A 20,489-nucleotide genomic window follows, 5' to 3' on the forward strand; every position below is an offset into this window, starting at 1 on the left:
TTCCCAATCCTAATGCGGAGACATTAACTCTAGGGGTACTTTTCCATGGCTTCTTATATTTGGCTTTGTGTGACTTACTTCTTTACGTAGGAATTCTTTAATTTCTGAAATGTCAGACATACTCAAAATGAAATGCTAATAAGGATAAAATGCATTTTTGAATTACCTGCTGTCTTTAGAATATGTGTCCTTCTGTTCTTTACTACGGCTAATATGTGAGCGTTGACTATATGGCCATAAAATTTCAATATCCAGCAGATTATTGAATAATCTGTCTTTGAGTTCTTTAATTAGAATCACTTCTGAGATCCATTTAATACTGAAAAGCAGAATGAGTGTTTTGTTTTTTTAATCACGATACAATTTTGTATTATGGTAGTCAGGCAGCTGAATTATAGTCATTTATTTGGCCATTTTATAAGAAATGGTTTAAGACTACATTGTTGCATAATTTATTAACAGTCTGACATATTGGAAAGAACATTCACAAACTAACCTATTAAACTGGTTCCTCCTCTAGCAGATGGGGAGGGCAGATCATGTGGCAAAAAAGGGCATAGTTGTAAAATTCTCCCTGTAACATGAAGATATTCCTATGGGAAATACTACTGCTGCTTAAAGACTTTTTTGGAACCTACACTCATGGTTGAAAGCCCTAAGTTGTATTACTTTATTATAATAAATATGTAAGATTACAGGAAATAGATGTATAACCTATAGATATTTTGTATATTCTTCACTTGAAGAAAACACATTTGTTATAAAAGTTAACTTTAAAGTTAAATTCTATAACCCAATTATTTTTAGTTAACTTCTGTTAAAATCATCTATATATCCCAACAAAGAAAAAGCACCCAGTAAATTGAAGACTTTGTAGATAAAATTAAGTCTCCACTGTGGTACAATGGGCAGTTTAATTTAGCAGCAAGGTTTTGTGTACAGGGACCTGCAGCAGTTACTCTTTAGCATCAGTTGGACAACATTAACATTGTCATTGTGCTATCTGCTGCCCTTCTACAGCACTGAACCATTTGTATTGCTCTCTAAACGCATATCACCCAGAACTTAGTTTTTGTCCCTTTTTCATTATGTTTAATAAAGTTTGATTATAGCATCATGCTTAGCCAGCAGGTGCCACTTCTAGCCTGATTTATCCTCAAGATTCCTTAGATGTAAGCTTTGGATTAAATTATTTACAACCAGTTATTGGATTAAATTGTATACAACCAATTCCCAGCTTTAGAAATCTACATTTTAAAAAATCAAGTATATCTTGATCACTTGAAATGAGGAATAGATGTGTAATTATACACAGTGTAGGTGAAGTGTGTAGGCAGCAGCATTGACTCCTAGAGCTCCTCATTTTGACATATACAGATAGGATACCGATTATAACATCCTATGACCTAGAAACAACATTATCTGATGCATGCTGGGGATCTTCTTAAGGCATGATGGGAGGGAACTCACTGTAGAGCATTAAAAGTATCTTCAACATGGCAGCTGAGGTGCTTTCTTTGCTGGGAAAAGCTGCAAAGAGACTGGCAGAATGGCGAATTCAGGAGTTAATACCTCTCCAGGTGATGAAGTAAACAGGTTCAGTTTATCTTGTGAGAGACGCACCCAAAGATCAGTCATAATTGTGAAAAGCTTTCAGTCAACCTAGCCAGGCACAGGTGTAATGTGTTGGTATACAGCATCTATATAGTATCTTAGGTTTTGTTTTGCTTTTCTTGGTTTTAAAATGTATTTATTATAATTACTGTGTATTTGAGTTTAAGGTTTGATTGCACAAGTTATTTTATATTGAATAGACTGCTTGTTATTTGCAATATAACAATCTGAATCAGATGAGACAAGTGCTATAATGATACATGTATTTTACATGATTATTTCATCTTGCAGACTGATGAAAGATCTTGTTAGCAACTCTTAATGCCTTTATTTTCTTAAGGTATTGTCATTCTCTAAGTTTTAATGTTAAAGTATAAAGTTAATTGTAATGTCTCTTGTAAAGTTGGATTTCATTTACAAAGTGAAACCATTCTTAACCTAGTAGTTGAGCTTTCTCTTGTATATTTTACAATCATTCCAAAAACAATTTGGAAGTTTTTAATAGTGTGTGAAAGAAAGTAAGATTTTAAGGAAGCACTCCGCCCCTTTACAAAAGTCTTTGTGGTGCAACATCTATTTAGAAATATGATCTTTTAAAGTACAGCAGATATTCTTATCTGTTTAATCTCTTGGAGCTTTTATAATTGTTTCCTGATTTAATGTTTACTAGTTACAACTAATCTGTTTCAGAAGGCAAATTGTCTTTTTATTTGGTGTTTAAATTACTCTTAAATAATGTATAACTTGAAAATGAAACTTTAAAAAAGTAGCACTTATATTGTTAATTGTTGATTTTCAAATTGATTTAAAAACTATTGTAAGATCTTATATCAAGGACAAAGTTAATTTGTCACTACTGTATGTTTCAACGTGGCAGATGCATGGATCCTTGCTTGGTTTAGTTCATTTTCTAAAACTTTTGAAAAAATGTCTTGGCATTAACCAACTGCAGTTCAGTAGTTTTTCTCTTTCATTCTCAAATTGGTGTTGTGTCACATGCTTCTGGGTAAGACGATTTCTTCTTTTAAATTCAGACTTTAATTAATATGTAGTGTCTGTTTACTTTGTGTACTAGAGCTTAATGTATCACTAATGCTTTTTGTGTTTAACCTATCTTGGAGTGTTTGAAGTAACTGGAATGAAATACTTATTAAATCTCACCTCAGAACAAAAATATAAAATTGAATCTGATTTTCACTAAAACTTCTAGTACTTACTGGACATCTAGACAGCCCCCGCCCCCAAACAAAATGTCTTAGGATATAGGACAGATCATTGCTCAAAATTGTTGCCAGTATTTCTTCATACCCAAAGTCTGTCACTCTCACTTATTTAGATTATACCAGTATGACTAGGATCACAGACAACTGAGCTAAAAACATGGACTTTAAAATCAAATCGACCTGGGTTCAAATCTCTACTCAGCTGTGCTATCTTGGGCAACTTAATCTCTCTGAGTCTGTTATATCTTTAAAATGAAGGTACTACCTCAAAGGAGTTTTCTGAAGGATTAAATGAGATAATAGATCTGAAGGACTTAGCATAGTACCTAGCCTGTAGTAAATGCTCAGTACCTGGTTATTACTATGATTCCCATATGGAATGGTGAAGTTCAACAGGAGCAATTAACTATCCAGTGACTGAAGATAATGCCCTGCCTTTTTCTGGCTGACATACAAATACATGATCTCAAGGAAGCGCCAAAGTCCACGTCCTCCTAATGGTGGGATAGCAGTATCACTCTTCATACATGGAAGGACAGCATACCTTTGTGAAAAGTATCAGTGAAGATGCACATAGTGCAAATTGTGTAATCTTCATGCTTTTATAACACCAATCTTTTTCCTCTGTGCAACAGGCAGTTTTTCCAGTTTCATATTTTCTATTAAGCAACTAACAACACATTCAAGTTTATTTTAATTACCAGGGATTTTAAGAGTATAGTATTTCCTAGGATGTTGACATGGACAAGTAATTGTTTTTAAGATGATTAAAGTTAGCTACCTTCATGCTATTATACTTGCATATATTTTTACCTTATAGATTCAGAAGAATTCCGGTACATTCTTAATTCAGTAAACAGTTTGAAGCTAACACATGGAGGCACTGTTCCAGTCACAGATTCAGCATCACATGAGACAAACTCTCTGCCTTGTGAAGCTTATATTCTACTGGGGGCATAGACAGTAAACATGAAAAATAAAACATGGTATATTAGTGAAAAGTACTGTGGACAAAAAATAATGCAAGTAAGGGACATAAAGTGTGGGGAGTCCAATTTTAAAAGAAGGTGGTTGGAGAAATGCCTCACTGAGAAGGTGTTCTTTGAGTAAAGAAAAAAAAAAGAAGCAAGAGAATAAGCTATGTAGGTGTCTTGGAAGAACATTCTAGGCAGAGGGAACATCAAGTACAAAGGCCATGAGGCAGGAACAAATGGGATTGCAGAACAGTGTTCCAGGGAAAGCGTACTGGGAGGTGAAGTCATAACCTTGGGGTAGGGGAAAGATTATATAGTCTTACAGGTTATAGTAAGGACTTTAGCTTATATTCTGGGTGAGTCATATGGGAATTCTTTAAAAGATTTTGAGCAGAGGAATGGTATGATCTAACTTACATTTTGAGAATAGTACTGTGTCTTCTGAGTTGAGAATTTATTGTGGGGGTATGAGGTGGAAGCAGGGAGACTAGATCGGCTATGCCATTTATCCACTTGAGAGATGATAGTGGCTTAAACCAGGATGGTAACAGTGGAGGTGGTGAGAAGTAGTTGAATTAGATTCAACTGTTTTGTAAGTCAAACCATTAGGATTTGCTGATAAATTGCCTGTGGAATGTGTGAGAAAGAGAGGGGGAGGGTAAAAGGGTGAATCTAAGGTTTTTGGTCAAAGCAAGTGGAATATTAGAGATGGGCAAGACTGGGTGAGATAGGATTGTGGAAAGATGATCTCAGTTTTAAACACGCTAAGTTTGAGGTATTTAACTGACATCTAAGTGGATCTGTTGAGGAAACAGTTGAATATACAAATATAGTGTTTAAGGCAGACTTCCAGGCTTGAGGGAGAAATTTGGAAGTCATCACAACATATATGTGGTATTTAAAATTGTGAGGTTCGAAGACCAAGCCCCATACCATTTAAAGGCCAGGAATATGAGGAAGAAGCAGGGGAAAAAAAAAAAAAAAAGACCGAAAAGGAATAGCCAGGGAAGTAGGAAGAAAACCTGAAGAATATGGTCTCCTGGAAGCTAAGTGAAGAAGTTTAAAGCAGAAGAGGGCTCAGCTGTGTTAAAGGCTGCCAGTGGGTCAAGGAAGAAGAGAACTGAGCTTTAATTGACCTCTGGATCTAATAGCATGGAAGTCATTGGAGACCCGGATGAGGAGAACAAGTTTATAGAGTGGTAGGAGACATAAGCCTGATTGTAGTAGGTTCAAGAGAGAATAGGAGAGAACTGGGAGACAGAGAGCCATAGACATGTCTTTCAAGGAATGCCAAAGAGATAGAAAATAAATGGGCTATAGCTGAAAAGAAGATGCAAGGGAGGGAATGATTTTTAAGATGAAAGAAATAACAGCTGGTTATGATGCTGAAGGGAATAGTTCAGAAGAGCAGGGAAAATTAGTGAGGAAGGAAGAGAGGGAAGAATTGGTAGAGTAGCACTTCCATGTCCTTATAAAGACAGGGTGTAATGCACAAGTGAAGGGGTTGGCCTCAGCTTGGAGCATCAGCAGTTCATCCATAGTCACAGGAGAGAAAAACAGCATGTGGCCACAGATGTGATTAGGTGGGTAGTTGTAGCAGTGAGAGTCTGTGGAAATTCTCTTTGGATTGTTGCTGTTTTTTCTGCAGAATAGGTCAGCTGCTGAGAATGAGTCTGGATGAGGAATGTTGGTGGTCTGAAGAGAGTAAAGTATGAAATCCAGAGGAGTGGGCCAGTGAGTGGACTAGTGCAGTGTGGTCTCTCTGCATCAGGGAGAGGCCATTTGAGGTAGCAATCACAAGTTTAAAGTGAGACATTCAGCACAGTTGTGTGTTTCTCACAGCAAATTCAGCTGCATAGGTATAGGTACAGATTAGGTGGAGAATTGGATAGGATAGAACCAGGCTGTGGTTAAGATGATTAAGTACAACCAAGTGAGGGCGTGGCAAGAGAGATGAGAGTATTTATCAGGGACCAAGCATGATTAGCTATGGAATTTAAGAGGAAGAAGACAAAGGTTTCTCCCAAAAGCACTATAAAGGAGGTAATATAAGCAGTATTCCTGTTTTACAAATGAAGCCACTAATATAGACCTTTCTTTTTTAAATTATACTTTTAAGTTCTGGGATACATGTGCAGAATGTGCAGGTTTGTTACATACGTATACATGTGCCATGGTGGTTTGCTGCACCCATCAACTCGTCACCTACATTAGGTATTTCTCCTAATGCTATCCCTCCCCTAGCCCCCCACTCCCTGACAGGCCCCTGTGTGTGATGTTCCCCTCCCTGTGTCCATGTGTTCTCATTGTTCAACTCCCACTTATGAGTAAGAATATGCAGTGTTTGATTTTCTGTTCCTGTGTTTGTTTGCTGAGAATGATGGTTTCTAGCTTCATCCATCTCCCTGCAAAGGACATGAACTCATTCTTTTTTGTGGCCGCATAGAACCACATTTTAAACCCAGATCTGTGAGCCTAGAAAATTTTTGTTGTTTCTCTTATGAGACATTATATTCTGCCTAATGATGGGTACGATGCTCAGCATCATACCCTTACCACCTACTCTTTTTTTTTTTTTGAAGTAAAATGAAATGTTTAAATGTTTTTTGAAATGAATTTATCAATAGACTGAGTATAACACCTGACAAGGAAGTATTATAGTTTATGATGATAGGCAAAACTGGGCAGAGGCTGGCTAGTGTACTTGAAAGAGCACTGGGTGCTCGATTTGTGCTCTACCATTCATTTGCTTCTCTGTAAGATGAGGGATCAGACAGTATCAGTTGTTCAAATATTCAGCTGAACTGGAAGTTCCAAGGAGTACCTTCAGGGGCTGTCATAGCCTCCCCTACCAGAGCAGCTATGCTTTTTGCTTTCATCTACACTTGTGTTTTTATATAAGATTCTATTCAAATGGATGACCCATGACCCCCTCACTACCTGCAGAAAGAATTTGAAAACCTCTAGACTAAATGATCTCTCTGGTTTCTTCTCACCTGAATGTTCTTTGAGCTTTGCCTACTCTGTGTGTGTGTGTGTGTGTGTGTGTGTGTGTGTGTGCATGCAATGTGTGTATGTCTGTACTAACCATTATGAGGATTACCTAGTAAGCATTTCTCTTTCTCCAAGACTTAAGGCAAATATGTATAAAAGATTAAATTTATGTAACATCAATAACTAAAAAACATACAGTGCAGTTTAAATCCAACTAAAGTATAGGCTCTTCAAAAGCTATTTTCTATTTCTTTATATATCTTCAGCCTTAAGTCTGAAGAGTTCTCAATTGAGGATAAGGTGGTACTCACCCCTTAGGGGCATTTTATAAATCTGAAGACATGCTTTTATGTCTGCTAATATTGTCTCTGAGAATGTATGTTTCGAAACAACTATTTTTTAAAATTTTAAATTAGTTTCTTTATGGTACTCTTTTATAGTACCAGTAAGAAATTATTTTTTAAAAATGGTGTGTTGGTAGATTATGACTATCCTTTGATGTTTATGAAGAGGTATCACAAAATATTTGTCATAAGAAAGAGGTATTGGGTTTGATATGGTTGAGAACTACTGGTCTATGTTCTATACTAAGGCACCCAGAAGCTTGGAAGTGATGGTAGTATAATCATATATCAGATTGAATGGTAGATACTGCTAATGATGTGTGAAATTAGAAAAATTAAAGATTGTTCTGGACTTGGGTAGCCATGAAATCTTCAGTAGGAGGAGAGGATTGTTAGAGGGGATCTTACATTCAGCACTATGATTAAACACTTGACATGACACACCTTATCTTGAAGAAATGAATGACCAGACTTGTCCAAGAGACTGAGAAAGTACTTTCCAGGTAGGGTATATCATAGAATTTAAAGCTGGAATGGCCCTAAGAATCACCTAGGCCAGACATTTTTAGTTCAGGATTGTTGCCCTTTGAAGTTCATGGATGGATTTCAAGGAACTTGTGAATCACTTGAAATTGTGTCTATCATTTAGCATGTCTTTCTGAGGGGAATTGGGTTCCTAGTTCTCATTCTCAAAAAGGCCCATCATCTCTAAGAGGTTAAGGCCTACTGATCTAGTGTGGTCCCAGATTCAGACAGATGGTTTGCTCAAGGTTACACAGCCAGTTAGGGGCAGAGATGAGGACTGACACCCAGTGACTTCCAGTTTCTTGCTGATTTCACTATACTCAGCTAAACTACATGAACAAAGGCACAGGCAGGATTAAGCTACGATTTTATATTAGATGGCATAAAAACAATCAACTAGCCTGGGGTCAATTGAATTAAGTCTGTCAGTCTGTTTCTACAAAAGTTGCGGAAGGTTGGGCTTCAGTTTGTCTCTGCAAAGTGAACTAATATTTTGATTTTTCTTGTTGAAATAGGCTACGACTCACCAAAGTAGCTTTCTCAGTTGAAGGTAAACTCTTTGAAAAATATTCCTATTCTTAGGCCGGGTGTGATGGCCCCCGCCTGTAATCCCAGCACTTTGGGAGGCCATCGAGGGCAGATCACTTGAGCCCAGGATTTTGAGAACAGCCTGAGCAGCATGGCGAAACCCCATCTCTACAAAAAATGCAAAAACACTAGCCAGGCATGGTGATATTAGCACATCTGTGTTCCCAGCTGTCCGGGAGGCTGAGGTGGGAAGGATCTTTTGAGCCCTGGAGGCAGAGGTTGCAGTGAGCTGAGATCACACCACTGCACTCCAGCCTGTGTGACAAAATGAGAGCTTGTCTCAAAAAAAAAAAAAAAAAAAAGCAAAATTACTATTTTTGAGCCTGTTTCCGTAGTTTCTTTCCAATGGCACTGTTTTTCTAACCTGCAGCAGCCCCCAGCTTTCTGCGTAATCCAATCAAAATTACTTTGCCTAATTTGTTAAATCTTGTAACTACCGTAGCATATTTAGTCAAGTGTATTTAGCATATTTAGTGTATGCTGTGCCCCAGTCAGACTAGTGTCCTTGCTATTGGTACTTCCTATTCTCCCAAAGTCCTTTCATTCCCACCTTCGTATCTTTTTTCGTACAGTCCCTAAGCCTGGAATGCCTTCCATTCCTCTTTCATTTCTAGATGCCCAACATAAGGTCCAGCTTAAATCTAATCTCCACAACGCCTCTCCTAGTTACTCTTGGCCATTTTGCACTTTCTGTGAACTCCTTTTGCGTTTATTGCTTATACTACTGCCTATACTGCATGTGGTAGTTATGTATTAGTTATGTATTACCACAAGGCTTTTCAGTGGAAGTGCTTTAGTGGTCACCTTGGGAGTTGGGATTCAGGGAATTCTGGTGCAGGACTCTAGACATCCCCAAACCCTGTTTTGGCCAGAGCAACTCCACTTTTTAGTGTTATATATGGGCAGTTTGCAGTAGTGTTTATTAGAAGAGATGGTTTAGTTGCACCCCCTGTCCCCATGCCCCCAAACAGTTTCAAAAACACTGGATCTATCTTGTGTGATAGTTGACTCATAAATGTTAACTTATAATGGCCAAGGGCCAGGAATTAATACAACTTCAGACTTGTATTACCACTCCTAGGCAACTGGTGCAGTTTTGAGCACAAAGTGGACATACAGGAAATGATTTTACAACTGTATTGATCCCATATGGGAAACAGGAGATAGTAAATAGCATTACCTGAGAAATGTACCTTAATGAAGAACTCAGAATAATGTTTCTGGGTTGACCTTTGAGAAGTAAATCTAAGTTGGTAGTTTCTGCCCCCCACCCCCCGCCTTTGGATATAAACTTAACACTATTTAAAGATGTCTAGTTTACATGCACATGTTTAAGAAAAATCTCATTGGCATACCCTATTCTACCACAGTTTTGCCAGACTTAAATATCATATTCATGCATTTGCGTAAGCATTAAGGTTGTTGTTCAACTCACAGAATGATATGCAGAGTACCACTACATCTAGAAATCTGGAAAAAATTAAATTCAGAAGTTGATGTGCTCAAAGACATTTATGTCAATAATGATTACAAATGGAAAATGCCAGCCTTTCAGACCAGTTATTTCAGCTTTCTGTAATTAATTGTGTAAACTAATAAAGACCTGAGTATTTAAATCAATTGTGCTATCAACTTGTTAATACTCTTTTTTTTTTTTTTCTCCTGCTCTCTGCTTGATTCATTGTCATCACCTACAGGCGTACTTTATTGTCGGCTTCCAAAGATTACTAACTTATCTGTATCACTGAGATTGAACTGCCTTGGCTGTACTGCTATTCTTACTGCTGCTTCTATTACTGCCTTCTTCAGCAAAATAAGGCTTTCAAAAGCCAAAGAATAACAAGAAATAAGCACCATTTTAGAAGGCTTTCCACTATGAAACTTAAGCTAAATGTACTCACCATTATTTTGCTGCCTGTCCACTTGTTAATAACAATATACAGTGCCCTTATATTTATTCCATGGTATTTTCTTACCAATGCCAAGAAGAAAAACGCTATGGCAAAGAGAATAAAAGCTAAGCCCACTTCAGACAAACCTGGAAGTCCATATCGCTCTGTCACACACTTCGACTCACTAGCTGTAATAGACATCCCTGGAGCAGATACTCTGGATAAATTATTTGACCATGCTGTATCCAAGTTTGGGAAGAAGGACAGCCTTGGGACCAGGGAAATCCTAAGTGAAGAAAATGAAATGCAGCCAAATGGAAAAGTTTTTAAGAAGGTAAAGTATTTTGGTGCTTTTCATTTATGTTTTAAAGAGTAAGACACATTTGTTTTATTATAAATGGAGTGCGTTTTAAATATGCTGGCATTCTATTACAGTGCTGTGTAAAACTACTCAGAAGCCGTTCGTAGCTTCTTTATGTTCACTTAAGAGCATTTTTAGAGTTTTATGCTTTGGATAGTATTTTAATTGCTTGTTTGAATATACTAATATTAGGGAATGTATCACTTTAACAGTTAATTCTTGGGAATTATAAATGGATGAACTACCTTGAAGTGAACTGCAGAGTGAATAACTTTGGTAGTGGACTCACTGCACTGGGACTAAAACCAAAGAACACCATTGCCATCTTCTGTGAGACCAGGGCCGAGTGGATGATTGCAGCACAGACCTGCTTTAAGTACAACTTTCCTCGTAAGTGCCTTGTGTTTTTGGAGCGGGGAGAGAAGAGTCTTTGCTTGCATGTGAAAATTGTTTTGAGATGCTTCTGTTTTCAGAGTAGGTGTTGTTTAGCCATTTTACACGGAAATTACGTCCACAATACATTTTGTAATATTGCGGCTAAAAGATATCTGATAGCTGCTGTTAAATATAACTTGTAAGAACTAATATGGGAATTGGCAGCTTTAAGGGATATGATTTACACTTTTATTTTCCAATTGGAAATGAATTGTACCTGAAAGAGTTGGAGTTTGGGGGTATTTTTCAGGGATGATATACAAAGAGTAATGATTAAAAGAACAAAAAACCATTTCTTAGGATAATTCAAGTTCATTGCTACACTTCGAGACCTCTTATTTGACTTATTCCAGTTTACATGTGAAATATGCATGTGACAACTGGAATTGGCATTAGCTATGTTAGAAAGTAAAATTGAGTATGTTTCTAATACTCAAGCGTTTGTTGTTGCCACTGTTTAAGAAGTAAACAATGTATTGTTCCATACTAAGTACTCCATTGTTTGTTGAATGAAATATAACACTGTAGGGTAGGATTGAAGAACTTAAATTTCAAACAAAAAATAGATAATATGAAAATGATCCCCTATGTACCCATTACCCACTTTCAACGATCAACAGCTTGTGAAAAGTGGCTATTTTTAACCACGTTGTTTCTAGTTACCAATCTAAAGCTGAATTTTCAGTTCTTTCTAAGTTTAGCAAATGTCCTTTGATTCCAACTGATCTTGGTTTAAGTTTATGTTATCTCTGGTGGCTCCTAAGGAGTAGATCTCCTTGATCTCTCTAATTAAGGTGTGGAGGTCACCAATCACATTGGACATTGGACTCACTAAAGCAGCTTCTTAGAAGGAGTAAGGACATTATCTGTGGCTGATCTTATGACTTAAGATCCTCAAGATTTTCAAGGACTTATCCATTCTTTGGAGGCTATGGCCAATGAAAGTGTGTATCAAGAGGAAGCCCTAGCTGGGCCAGTCTGACCTGAATTAAGAGTTCAGCCAGTACCAATTGGCCTTGAGCATCTTAATTGACAGATTTTTGATCAGCTGTGGCAGTGCGAGTGTTTCTGGGTTTCTTCAGGTTTAGGAAGTGAGAGTTCTGGGAATTTGTAAGGAAAACTTTGGGCTCCGAGGGAGTTTGAAGCAAGGTTAAAGGATGGTGACAGAGACTATGAAATCAAATTAAAATACACAATGTCTTTGTGTCTCTAAGTGTACCTATTATTAAAGACTGACTTCAATAATATCCATTTCTAATAGATGTTTATTACTTAATATTTCTGTTTATTTTTATTATGTAGTTGTGACTTTATATGCCACACTTGGCAAAGAAGCAGTAGTTCATGGGCTAAATGAATCTGAGGCTTCCTATCTGATTACCAGTGTTGAACTTCTGGAAAGTAAACTTAAGGTAAATATGAAATTTTCTTTTAATTCATGGTTGCATTGTCTGGCAGGACAGAAAAATATTCAGTAAGTGAATTTTTGTTGCAGGCTCAAATTTAATAGCTGTTTTTTTTCTTTCTGCCTAACAGACTGCATTGTTAGATATCAGTTGTGTAAAACATATCATTTATGTGGACAATAAGACTATCAATAAAGCAGAGTACCCGGAAGGTTTTGAGATTCACAGCATGCAATCAGTAGAAGAGTTGGGATCCAACCCAGAAAACTGTAAGTACAGCAGTAGAAACAATTTTATTTACCTATTCCAGGTTAGTTATTTCGGTAGGTTAGGGAAACAAGTGATATGAGTAAATCCACAAAAGTTCTTTGACTGAAAAAAAAATAGTTTAAAACTCTTTAAAAACCATCAAGACCATATATGATTAAGATTTTCCCTCCATTTCTCCTCAAAAAAAGTAAGTTAGTAAATTTCACTAAATGGTTGAGATATAATCAGTGGTTCAGACTTTATGGCAGTTGCTGCCAAATGTTTCTTCATTTTTTAAATAACCCACTATAACCTTCCAATTTGGGCCTCATAAAAGAAAAATATTTCAGGCCTTCCATTCAGTAAACTTTCTGAAATAAATGCTTAATGCTAGTTATCTTAAGGATGTTTCAGAGGATGCAAAACTGTTTACCAAGATTAATGCTTGGATGTATTTTACCACTGAAGTGGTAGTTGGTATTTCATTTAAAGCAAGTAAGTGTACCTTGTAGCAAAATGTCAGTTGGCCATCAGGGCAGAGAGTTGAGGAAATTAATACTCCATTTGAAGAGTTTTCTTATCATGTTTAATGCGATGGTCGTAATACCATACTATAATGAGGGAAAGGATACATTTTTGCAGGAGAAAATGTTGGTCGAACCACTACTCAGCTTCTGAACATTTTACTGTTAGAGAATGAACGTGCGTTTATAATAACAGGTATGGACTATAGCTTTCTGCCATGTGTCCAGAATGGCAGAGAGTCTGAGGTTTTACCCTGCTTGCTGGCAAACAGATGAGCCTGCAAAACTTCTTGGGGCCATAGACTTTTGGGTCTGAGATGAGGGACAGTTTTTTACTCACAACAATAGCAGTAGCCAGAGTATCATATCAACATTTGTGTCATAAGAGAGGAACTCTGAGCTTAAAGAGCCTGAATATCTTATTATCTTATTGTACTGGACAGTAAGCATGCCTGCTGTTTGCTCTGGGGAGAGACACTATCTCTTTGCAAATATCCTTGTAAAGATAGTCTGGAACAAAGTCAATGTCTCTGCTTGCAAGATGTGTGGAACATGAGACCCATAGAGAATTATTTCTCTACACCAGGTTGACCCTGTAAGACTGGGATAAACTTGACTGAAAAGTCCTGATTGGTAGGGATCAGTTGCAGTTCTGCTGATTCACCAAAGGGTGTTGGTAGCAAACTAAGGGGTCAGCAGTCTTCATAATTTTGTGTGAGCAATAATGTAATAGGCCACATATCCCGCTTAGTTCTACTCATCTCTGCAATAGATAGGATACATATGTTTTTGTGGTACAGGCAGTTATTATGATGCCACTTTTTTGCATATTTACTTAAAAGTGGGCAGAAGCAAAGTATCACATTATGTGCTTAGATTAAGAATTTAGCTACTGCTGTTGCTTTGGTTAATCATCAGAGGAAATATGCAGTCCTTATTTGCTTGGTTTATAAACTATGACTGTATCTTTAAAAAGCCTTAAAATTAGCCAGTTTAAGTGTAACTATCTTTGTTTCAGTGGTATAGCTCACTGTTTTAAAATAATTTTATTTTAATGTGTATAAAAATGTAAATAATTTGTGTGAAGATTTTAAAATCTGATAATCCTGTTAAACTTGTATTTAATTCTGATGATATATCTGTGGCTTCTTAGCCACTTTGGTATATTCTTGGAAGGAAAAGTGGTTACTAGGTTAGCACTATACACTGTCTTGAAAGTGGAAGCTCCAGGGTGCTGTTTAAAACTTATCACCTTCGAATTTTAGCATTGGAATCACCTTAAAGATCAGATCCAGTGGTTTTCAATCAGGGGCATATATGAGAATCACTTGTGGAGCTTCGTTCTATCCCAGACATATTGAATCTGAATTTTCAGAAAGGGGGTTCAGAAATAGTATTTTATTTAAGTTCTGCAGGTGATTCTGATACCCACTAGTGGTTAGTAACCACAATCTGTCCAACTGTCTTATTTTAGAGATGAGAAACTGAGGCCTAAGAAGTTTATACACAATACTCTGTCCTCCTGATACTCCAAAGTCCCAGAAATCTTTCTATGACATTGCTCTGTATACAACACTGTGGAGAGGCAAAGCACAGACAGGGATTAGGTTAAACATCCAGAAAATGGGCCAAATTGAGTCCAAAATGCTCACTGTAACCAGAATTTGATAAACATTTTTGTTTTCTAGCCCAGGCTGGAGCACAGTGGTATGACCATAGATCACTATATCCTCAACCTGCTAGGCTCACCCAGTCCTCTTGCCTCATCCTCTTGAGTAGCAAGGACTGCAGGTGCATGCCACTGCATCCAGCTAACTTTTTAAGTTTTTGTAGAGACAGAGTCTTGCTATGTTGACCAGGCTGGTCTTGAAATCCAGGGCTCAAGGGGTCCATCCTCCCACCTTGGCCTCTCAAAGTACTAGGATTACAGGCATGAGCCACCTCACCCAGCTCATTTTGATGATTTAAAGCAAATACTGTCTATTGATAGTTTATCATTATGCAAAATGTAAATATTGTATTATTGTTTAGTAATTTAACTTTTGAACTGAAGTAAATGTGGTGTTTTTCATTCATTCATTTAGTGGGCATTCCTCCAAGTAGACCAACGCCTTCAGACATGGCCATTGTTATGTATACTAGTGGTTCTACTGGCCGACCTAAGGGAGTGATGATGCATCATAGCAATTTGATAGCTGGAATGACAGGCCAATGTGAAAGAATACCTGGACTGGGGTAAGATAGTTCTTTAACTTTCTTCTTAGAAATCAGAGTTCATGTTCAGCATTCTCTAAACTCAATCTATATTAAAATGATAAAGTTCTTGGTATTTCTAACTTCAAATGCCTTTTCAAGAATGGTTAAAATATTTCTCTTATTTTGTTTTAGACCAAAGGACACATATATTGGCTACTTGCCTTTGGCTCATGTGCTAGAACTGACAGCAGAGATATCTTGCTTTACCTATGGCTGCAGGATTGGATATTCTTCTCCACTTACACTCTCTGACCAGGTGACAAACTTTTCATATTGGCATGATTATATGATGCTGCATAGTTTGGCTGAGAACATAATACTAGGACACGAGATATTTTAATTCAGCTAAAGCTTTCTCCTTGACATCAAAATAGCTTCCGTGAACAATATGTAGCTATAGGAAATTACCCTGTGGATGTGTTAGCATTGCTTTAGCTATATATTTTTAAATTATTTCTTTTTTCTTTTCTTTTGCTCTGTCGCCTAGACTGGAGTGCAATGGTATGATCTTGGCTCACTGCAACCTTTGTCTCTCGGGTTCAAGCGATTCTCCTGCCTCAGCCTCCGGAGTAGCTGGGACTACAGGCGCCCACCACCACGCCCTGCTATTTTTTTGTATTTTTAGTAGAGATGGGGTTTCACCATGTTGACCAGGCTAGTCTCGAACTCCTGACCTCCAGTGATCCGCCCGTCTCAGCCTCCCAAAGTGCTGGGATTACAGGTGTGAGCCACTGCGCCCAGCCTTACAATTATTTCAGAATGAATAACTATTTTTATCTTTCTCTACTAGATTTTTACTCTTGAGAACTATGATAGAGAATATAAATACAGTGAGCCTTTTTGACACACTACCCAGGAGCATTGGTGGGTTTTCTGGGAGGATATATGTTAGGGTTTTGGCCCAGTTTTTCTGAGATTTTTCTGGAGCAGTGCTGTCTGATACAGTAGCCACTAGGCAGATATTTAAATAAAAATTAAGTAAAATTGAAAAAAAAAATTCATTTGCTTTAGCCATATTTCAAGCGCTCAATAGCTATGTGTGACCAATGGCTACCATATTAGGCAGCAAAGATAAAGAATATTTTTATCATCACAGAAAGTTCTATTGGTAAGGGCTGAGGCATCTCCAAAGGTAGTCTCAGCTCACCATACTAAGTTAGGATTCTTCCTTCTTCCTGTAGTTCATAGCAGAAATCCCAACAATGGGTGGGGCTAACTCATATATGTTATACCCATTTGAAATTACACACCTAATACTATTGTCCACAGTTCTGTTTTATGTCTTCTTTGGAATAGTTGCTGTAGAAAAGCTTCAACCAGGCATAGGGGGAAAAAAAAAGCCACTAAAGAAGCTGTGGGGTTCTGGATGCTGAAAGATAAAGCGAGTATAGGTAGGAATGACTTGTCTATATGTGGCTCTGCTCCTTCAACACTGGGCGCCCAGCTGTTGTTTTTCACACGCCCTGCCCCCCCACCCCCGGCAATGCTGCCTTTTGTTTGAGTCTCCATGGAGCATGGAGTTGGTAAGATATGTCCTTGGTGTTCACAGTTAGAAATTGTAATACTTTATTTGTAGAAATACCATTTTAGGGAAAGGCTAGATAGGTTGTATACTATTAAAACAAAAAATGTTAAATAGTTTTTTTTTTGAACTTGAGATTCTAGTCACCTTTTTTTTGTGTTTTTTTTTTTTTATGTATGACTCAAAGTGCACAAATACTAAGTGTACTGCTTGATTAGATTTAATAAGTACATATAGACCTCTGTGATCATCACCATCTAGATTAGGAAAACAAAGAACATTTTCAATACCCGTGAATGTCCCTTGTGTCCCCTCCTAGTCATTACCACATTGGATTCTCTTTGAAAGAAGAATCCAGCCTCCTTTTAAAGTGGCTTTTTCTGTGAGAAAGCATTCTGTTCCAAACAACTCCTAGGTTTTTACTTTAAGAAACACAATCTTTGTATGACAGGGTGCTGCTGTGTTTGACTATACCACTCAGCTATAAATTCACACTTAAAATCTGCTAGAATAGTAATGGAATGAATAAATACACTATCCAGTTGATAAACAGAACTTGACCTAGTAAAATCAAAGTAGACCTATCAATAAGACTGAGGCTTAAACTCTAAAAAAAATTTAGTAAAATCTCTGATGATTATGTTTTATTGTCATGGGTTTTTCTTATGCTCAGAGACATTATCAAAATGTAGAAAACATTTCAGTAAACTTTGAGTATAATTTTTTTTCCCTTTGTGAATTTGGAAGCTGGGACTAGCCACTCTTTGATTTTTCACTGCCTTTCTGAGAACAATAGCCTCAGTGTGGGAAAGGAGGGACAGTTGGAGTCTGTTGCTGGTCTGACTTAATTCTTGCTGTCTCTTAGGCTAAGCTAGTACATTAGAAGCCTGTTCAATAAAATTCACACCTACTTTTTAAATGAACTATTGTAAAGACTCTCAATCTTTAGGAATCTAAAACACAGGAACTTCCCTCACATAGGAAATCAGAAGGACGCAGGAGACTAGAAGCACCACATTTGGAGCCAACTGATGAGAGCAATATTGTCATAACCAGGATTACTATGATCACAAGAAGACGAAATAACTGATAAAATTACTAAGTAAAAAAAACAAAGAAGGACTTCTTGTGGCTTCTGCTATCCCAGAACTGCTCTCTGTAGCAAGAACTGGTCAATAGCATGCAGAGGGCAACTCTGACCTGAAGGACATGAGAGCCCATTTTGTCTCTGCAGAGCAGCCCTCCTGTGTGTGGTGTACCTGGTTTCTGTGTAGGTTTCCACTTGCAAATTTGCACATCCTTGCACACACGTAAAACAAGTTATTTTATCTCCTTTATCCATATTAAAGAAAAGTAGGAGAAAGGCAACTTAGTTCTATCAGGAGAACCATCCTCTATATGGCCAAGCTGGTAGTTCTTATGGATCACACTGCTTAACAGCTGGTTTTCTTCTTTCCTGTATTAGCAATGGCTAACGTGTGACAAACACCTAAACTTGCAGGCTAATAACTGTGTTATAGCAGATTTTTATTTTTATCTTGCTTTTTCAGTGGGTTACTTTATCAACTTTTCTACCAACTGATCTAACATTTGAAATACCAAATTGTATTTATGTGTATAAGAAAGAAAGATAAAAAGAGAATATGTGCACATTTATGTATATATATGTGTATCTCTACTTTGTCCCTGGCAGTGTTCTCTGTATCTTACCAACTAGGGTATTACCAAATTAGAGTTTCAGTATGATGTTAATTGATGTTCATAGTGGTTTTCCTTTTTTTTTTTTTTTTTTTTTTTTTGAGATGTAGTCTCGCTCTGTCGCCCAGGCTGGAGTGCAGTGGCCAGATCTCAGCTCACTGCAAGCTCTACCTCCCGGGATTACGCCATTCTCTTGCCTCAGCCTCCTGAGTAGCTGGGACTACAGGCGCCCGCCACCTCACCCGGCTAGTTTTTTTGTATTTTTTAGTAGAGACGGGGTTTCACCATGTTAGCCAGGATGGTCTCGATCTCCTGACCTCGTGATCCGCCCGTCTCGGCCTCCCAAAGTGCTGGGATTACAGGCTTGAGCCACCACGCCCGGCCATATAGTCGTGTCTTTAAGATGTGGCTTTGCCTATTGGTTAATCAAAGAAAGTTAAAATCACCTTCAATTTTGTTTTAGTGTTATATCTGTCTTAATCAATTTTTTTTTTAAATGTAGTAGTAGTCTGTGCTGTATTTGATAGTGTGTTATTAATAAGAATGTTTGATTCATCAAAATATCCCATTCTCTTCTTATCCTGGATCAAGGTTTCTCCTCTAAGGAAGGTGAAATGTGCTAGAAGCAGTTATCTGTAGCACTAAAGTACTTACACTTGAGACTTGTAGGTTATGATAGTTGTTAACAGATAATCACAGCGCAATAACAGCTCAAATTCCATGTGTAACTTCTATATTTGTTATTAATACTTGAATTACAACATGTTTTGTTAAGGTTGGTTTTCCTGATCATATTTACTTTTTCTTTAATGTAGTCCAGCAAAATTAAAAAAGGAAGCAAAGGAGACTGTACTGTACTGAAGCCCACACTTATGGCTGCTGTTCCGGTGAGTACAGAATATGAATATGAGCATAAGAGGATCGTTTATTTAATTTATTGCTCGTACTTGGACCTTTTAAAAAGTAATACTCTTAGATATGTCTACATTTTAAAATAATTTTACCTTGTTGAAATCATAGCAAATATGTTCATTAAAATCTTAGGTACCGTACTGGGGAAGACAAAATGGCAAGCTTTTGAAATGTATGCCTGTTTGAGTTTGCTGATACATGAAAATTAGGTGATGAAAATGATCTAGTTCAGATTACCTACTGTGAGAATTGGTCAGACCATTTTAAGATAGAACATACTCTAAAGACCATCTTGTTTAATCTCTTAATTTAAAAAATGAGGAAACTTTAAGCCATCCTAGGGAGCTGAAGAATCATATACAAGGTCGAGGATCTAAGCCCTCCCAACCCTCTTACGGTGATTAAGTAAACTGAAAATTGGAGAGAGCTCCCAAAGGAAAAATGTTTTATTCTATATATTCAGAATCCTCATGTGAAATACTGCCTTAAAAACAAAAAACAACAAGATGTTACATTTTATAGCCTTGTAATGATGAATTTTGAAACATTTAACACCATGTTTCAGATTTGTGTAATCAAATATCTTCTAGCTTTTTTATGCTTCAGAAACTCCAGAAAGACTGTGTGTCGCTACTGCTTATATTATGATCAGACTTGAAATCTTATCCCAGTATCTTTCACAGAATTACTTTGGTATATGGAAAGTCTGAGATTAGATAAGAAAGTATTCAGTCCAGATTTTTCTGAGAATTACAGATGGAAGATACTTTATGGTCGTTTTAGCTTCTAATTGCAAAATTACCAAATAACAAAGAAGTAGAATAGGTCAGAGAAGACTTTGCCTTTTTATTTAGAGGTTCTGTATAATTCATAAAGTTTTCAAACAGAAAGAAGAGGCTTCTGACTAAAACCACAATATAAAGTTGCTAATAATAGCTAGTGCAGTGCTTCCTATGTGCTAGGTAGGCACTG

General features: G+C 37.2%; 1 protein-coding gene across 8 annotated transcripts in view; it reads left to right on the forward strand.

Moving 5' to 3' along the window:
* The window catches only part of LOC105490468 (acyl-CoA synthetase long chain family member 4), an 85,611-nt gene that overhangs the window by 39,782 nt on the left and 25,340 nt on the right, over nt 1-20,489 (forward strand). For 3 of the 8 annotated variants that reach the window (XM_011756117.3, XM_011756118.3, XM_011756119.2), the window contains 7 exons: nt 9,960-10,488; nt 10,728-10,905; nt 12,253-12,362; nt 12,487-12,625; nt 15,214-15,364; nt 15,518-15,641; nt 19,421-19,492. In XM_011756117.3, coding sequence (XP_011754419.1) covers nt 10,138-10,488; nt 10,728-10,905; nt 12,253-12,362; nt 12,487-12,625; nt 15,214-15,364; nt 15,518-15,641; nt 19,421-19,492 — 1,125 coding nt within the window. In that variant the 5' untranslated portion in view covers nt 9,960-10,137. The remainder of the gene's footprint in view (nt 1-9,959; nt 10,489-10,727; nt 10,906-12,252; nt 12,363-12,486; nt 12,626-15,213; nt 15,365-15,517; nt 15,642-19,420; nt 19,493-20,489) is intronic. The other 5 variants (XM_011756121.3, XM_011756123.3, XM_011756125.2 and 2 more) reach the window with 2 other exon arrangements.

Source organism: Macaca nemestrina, chromosome X (assembly GCF_043159975.1).
Source record: "Macaca nemestrina isolate mMacNem1 chromosome X, mMacNem.hap1, whole genome shotgun sequence".
Classification (NCBI taxonomy): Eukaryota; Metazoa; Chordata; class Mammalia; order Primates; family Cercopithecidae; genus Macaca; species Macaca nemestrina.